The sequence below is a fragment of the Bidens hawaiensis genome, unplaced genomic scaffold (assembly GCF_021521415.1).
Source record: "Bidens hawaiensis isolate Kalapana, Puna unplaced genomic scaffold, B.hawaiensis_p1.1 tig00004269_1, whole genome shotgun sequence".
NCBI classification, from domain to species: Eukaryota; Viridiplantae; Streptophyta; class Magnoliopsida; order Asterales; family Asteraceae; genus Bidens; species Bidens hawaiensis.
In genome coordinates, this window is record NW_027491256.1 from 490,755 (window position 1) to 495,905 (window position 5,151).

The 5,151-nt window shown below is 37.0% G+C and overlaps 1 protein-coding gene across 2 annotated transcripts; it reads right to left on the reverse strand.

Annotated features, from left to right (window-relative positions):
• Positions 1-527: 527 nt before the first annotated feature.
• Positions 528-4,390, reverse strand: LOC143625963 (pre-mRNA splicing factor SR-like 1). Of its 2 annotated transcripts, XM_077096174.1 has the most exons (4): positions 4,084-4,390; positions 3,127-3,207; positions 2,184-2,255; positions 528-1,301 (listed from the first exon to the last, which is right to left on the reverse strand). In XM_077096174.1, the coding sequence occupies exons 1-4, from the start codon at positions 4,363-4,365 to the stop codon at positions 540-542; spliced, it is 1,197 nt and encodes a 398-aa protein (XP_076952289.1). In that variant the 5' UTR covers positions 4,366-4,390; the 3' UTR covers positions 528-539. The 2 variants fall into 2 exon arrangements, with proteins under 2 accessions (XP_076952289.1, XP_076952290.1); XM_077096175.1 differs by lacking the exons at positions 3,127-3,207; positions 4,084-4,390 and adding an exon at positions 2,453-2,511.
• Between the last annotated feature and the right edge of the window lie 761 nt (positions 4,391-5,151).

Here is a 5,151-nt window from a genome sequence, read left to right on the forward strand (position 1 = left end):
ATTGGTCAAACAGGCTAAACCGGTTATTGCCAATAACCAGTTACTGTTCCTAAGCGGTTTTCTAGTGGGTAATCCCAACCTATGTAACCAGTTCGGTTCGGTTGTTAAATAAACTTTAACTAACACCACCGAATTACCTTATGTTCGGGCAACAGTTTGGAAATCAGTTTCTGTCTCAAAAGTATAAACCGGTTCCTAACCTTCAGTTACTAATCGGTTTCTAGGTTTGGTTTCCAGCTTTGGTTCTGTTAACCGGTTACAATTTGCACCTCTACTTGTGAGTAGACAATGGATTGAGGACAAACAAAATAACCATCAGAAGGCCCTGATAAGTTAAAACAATAAACATCATGACCACCAACTGTTGACACAACCAACTTAAATCCCTAATAAATAAAAGCTTGAAAGATGTATGAGTAAATGTTTGATAAGCTAGAAAGTGTTACAAATGCATACATTTAACAATTCAAACCCAAAGAAAGCAACACATAATAATCTCATAGTAAATTCACATGCCACCTTGGGTAATTGAGACACGTTTACCTCCAAGAAGAACCACCGAGCCGAATGACCTCTTCACCATCATTATTATCCCTACCAATAGCACCACCGCTGCTTGGACCGCTACCCTTATCAGTAGACAAGTCACCATACATGTCTTTAAGCTTAGCCAAGTTACTAGATGCAGATGTTCTGTCTTTTGTTTCTTCGCGGTTTGGACTCGGTTTATAATCCACACGCACGCTCTGGCTTCGGCTTCGGCTCCGACTCCGGCTCCTGCTTCGGCTTCTTCGAGAACTAGATTCCCTATGGTAGTCTCTACGGCTTGCTTCCCTGTGCCTGCGATCATAATCATGTCTCCTGTCTCTATATCTGTCTCTATCTCTATCTCTGTCCCGTCCATGGTCTCGGTCCCGGTCCCTTCCATGGTCTCGATCCCGGTCCCGTCTATCTCGGTCGGTGTAATCCCGATCAGATAAATCACGGCTTTGGCTACGGTGGCGGGAAGGGGATCTTTTGGAATCGTCACCGTCTTTCCGGTCATAAGAAGGGAGTGGCGGGAGAGTGCGGCGAACAGGTGAGGAGTCTCGAGTGGATGCACGGTGAGGGGCCCGCTGACCGAAAGAAACTGAAAGTGCTGCTTTGACAGATGGCGGTCGACGGGCCATGTCATCGGATCCACGGGTGGATTCCCCGGTTACTCCACAATGTTTGGTTGGGAGTTTGAGTTTTTCAAGATTTGCTGTTATTGACCGCATTACGGGGACGGGAATGCGAGGAAAGAGTGTATCAAAGTAGTACTGCAAGAAAAAGAAAACAAGACTTTAGTATATACCAAATGTGGCCATTCAATAACATGACGGGATATTGTAAACTGAGAAAAGCACTTAAGTTTATTACACACAGGATCATTGTTATTTTGAAGATTGATACAAGGGTATAACTCATTTTGTCACTATTTACTAACAATGTTTTTTTATCATATTAAGTAAAATGAAATCGGGTACACACTTGTGTGGCCTCCATATACCTTACACCGAATGTATATGCATACAGTTATAGTTATTGGTAAAGAGAGAATTTAGTATCACAAAAATACAACATTTTATAGAGTAAATTCCACTTTATGCGTTTTAAAGAACCATCCTTTATGTTTTCTCAGTTAAATGAGGGCATATTGGTCCCTTTAACCTTTTAATTCAAAAATTAACAATTTAATAAAGTTGTTATTAGATATCAGAAACCCTTTATCTCAATGCTTTAGTGTGTTTCTTAATTTTAAAAAACTAACACCTATAGTGGAAAGAACGAAACGGCAAACTATTGAAAACATAAAGGACGTCTCTTCACTTTCCTGTTATTTCCTTGTTTAAAAAGATTTAAGAAACAAAACGTATACATTTAACGAACGAAAGCATAAATTATTCATCAACAAAAGTATTGATGGGTTGATCACTTATTGGATCAATCAATAAAGTTTGATGACCCATCTGGATCACGGCCTGGCCCAGTGAAGCCTGACTTGATCCAGAACTAACCGGATCTCATAAATGAAGACTAGCTATCTGAATCATAAAAATGAACCAGACTGAATCTGATCCGTTCTGGATCAGCCAGGCCCATTAACAGGCCTAAACTAATTAAATGACAAGATGAGATCAGAAGTACGACTGGCACCTGACCTGGCCAAGAAGTAAGTCCCGCACATATACGCCCATTGTTGTCATCCTTCCATTAGATCCAGGCGAGAACTCCTACCAAAAAAGGAAAAAAAAAACATAATTCAGACATCAAAACAAATGCCTTAAAAATCACATTAACAATAAAAAATAACAGTGCTATGAAGCACCATATGGACTCGCTGCACATTAATAAAAAAAATTCCAATTACACTAACATATAAGTATATAATCGCCTCCAAATAACGCTCCTATGACACAAGTAATGCTACCTATATAAGCTGCAGGGAACTTGTGAGCCTTCCTTTATTGCCCGAACTCTTGAATGAGTACGAAAGAAAACAAACAGTTAAAATGATCCAATATTAACATTTGATAGGGGAAAAAAATTGCCTAACATACACTAAAAAGAGAGCACGCTGGTCTTAAAACAACTCCTCATTTGGATTTAACTAACTGAACTTAAGTGTCGTAGACAAGTTAGAATGCCAAGGTCCAGCCCTATCTTCAATCTAATACACAGATCATGATAGTTTCAGAAATTTCCAACCTTTACAATAAGACATCTAATCTGCATTTTTGTGTTAGCTACTTAACTCTAGAATGCACATAAACATAATCCAAAAAGTCAATAAACTGAAACTTTAACGTTGCAACAATTAATACAAATGGTTAACATTGTTTCTGCCCATTACTTCCTAATTTATTTAACTCCTAAAGAATCAAACAGAAGCTATATTAAGTACATATACTTAGTGTACTTACCAAACTCAGACACAGAGATCTATATAGTTTAGGCCTTAGGGCGAGACTTAGGACATCCACACATTGAACAGTATAAGAACACAACTCAAAATCAAAACACATAACAGCACTGTGTAGCAAAAATAATTAACGTTTTGAACCAAACTCTACTGCGCAAAATGAAGACCATGCAACAAAGTACCTCATCATCCTTAACATATGGTTCAAACCAGCCCCACAGAGTTTTGGGTTCTGCAGCATATCTTAAGTATAGAAATCCAACCTGCAAAATAAAAACAAAAGACATTAAACACCTTCGAGTAAATATTTTAAACTTGATTGAACAAAATGCAAATAATATATTAAACTTTAAAACTTAAATCAATACCAGTCAAAGTCATGAAAAAAAAAATTGCATAAGAATCAAGTCAGTTCACAACAGAACTGCCAAACCTTTCATTGATAGTTAAAGTTCTATTTCTAGAAATCCATTTTTAAGTCTTAACCACATATAAACTTACAGATCAGACCTCTTGTTCAACAGATTTAAACAGTTCTAGGTTCAAGTGCACTGACTACTTTGGGATAACGTCTTTTCCTCGCGAACCAACACATTTTTTACCTTGTAGCTTTTACTGGCCACTCAAGTTAATCGAAACCTTAGCCCTATATTATCTTAGTTGATGGTGTTGTAGGTCAATGATGCATTGACAAGATTGTCCATCGAATTTCACATTTACCATATAGTATATACACAAATTAACTCTACAATCTAGCCTGCTAGTTGGTTAAAAATTAACAGATGTGAACGTTTTACTAAAAACAGAAAGTACTATAGATGTAAGACAATAATAAAGTATGCATGCTTCTTTCCCAACTCAAAGTATTTATTACCATGTAATCTATTGCAGTATTGCCTTATAAAGGCTAACCACTTCTTAGAACAGATGTTTTCAATATGAACATCAAGTGTAACAAGCCTACAAAAGCTTAACAACCAAACTCAAATACATACAATCCACAAAGCAACAAATATTAAATAAATGGGCGTAGCAAGCTAATGGCAACTAACACAAATAAGTTATCTTCAATGAAAAATTTATGGCATAAACATAATTTTCAACTAAGATAAAAGAAGTAAAAACATGTCACAACTTACCGCTCTTATGTATGGAGAATCCGGGTGCTTCAACAGGCCATGCATTTGCTTCACTGTAAGTTTCATGGTGAAAAACTTGTACAGAAGACAAAAGGCAGTTGAAGGCCCACGGCAATTCCCAGTCATCCACGGCTCCACATGATCCACTTGATTATATATCTCATCAATCACTTCATGATAAGTCTTGAAACGATAAAGCTCTTTAAAGTAATCCGATGAAAGGATATTCATGCAAAGAACCCTTTCCAAAAGCTGATCAATTGGCTTAATAGGTATCTCCATCACGTAAACCACACAGATACCCCACTCAAGACACCCAAAATCAGCTGTTTATGGTGTTTATACCTGACATAAAAGTTGAAACAACAAAACAATAAGAAAGATGACTAAAATTAAAAGGTAGTGAACTAGTGATTATAACAAGCATAGCTAAAGTTGCTCGTGAATTACTCAAGATTGGATCACCAGATAGCTTGAAATAAGCCGAGACAGAGTTTCAAATAAAGCTCGTTTAGTTATCTAGTACAAGCTCAATCCTAGTATGGGAAGATCCTTTGCTCGTCAAGCCTTAACGAGCCTAGTATACTTTTGACTTTTAACTCTTTTGGACTTCCATGTATTATATTCACACTACCATGCCGAGCTCAAAGCGATCTTTGGCTCGTTTAAAGATACTGCACACGAGCTCCAACTGAGCTTAGCCTCGTTAAGGTTTTTCTTAAAATATATTAATATAATGTACATAAATTATTTAATAAATAATAAACAAGACAAGCTTGAGCATGAAAAATGACCCAGCTTTAGAAAGAGAGCTCGAAACGAGCTTGAGCTCGAGCCTAATTAAACTAATGTCAGCTTGTTTACACCCCCTAAGCATAGCTTCTGAATGTTTCTCAAACTCCTCAACATATAACAAGATTAACAACAAAATTCACTACAACATCCAAAATTTTACTCCTTTAGCATTAGAACACATTTACGTAACAATATTATCCAAAACAAAAGTATCAAATCTGTAACTCACAATAATCTACACCCTAACCCTAACCCTAACCTATTTGGAGAAGT

Bases quoted from the DNA above. Each gene is read 5' to 3' on its own strand.
- LOC143625963 (XM_077096174.1), bottom strand. From the start codon at position 4,365: ATGGAGATACCTATTAAGCCAATTGATCAGCTTTTGGAAAGGGTTCTT. The intron at 3,208-4,083 runs GTAAGTTGTGAC...TTTATTTTGCAG, and splicing joins ATTCTCCATACATAAGAGCG to GTTGGATTTCTATACTTAAG. The intron at 1,302-2,183 runs GTCAGGTGCCAG...TTTTTCTTGCAG, and splicing joins GGGACTTACTTCTTGGCCAG to TACTACTTTGATACACTCTT.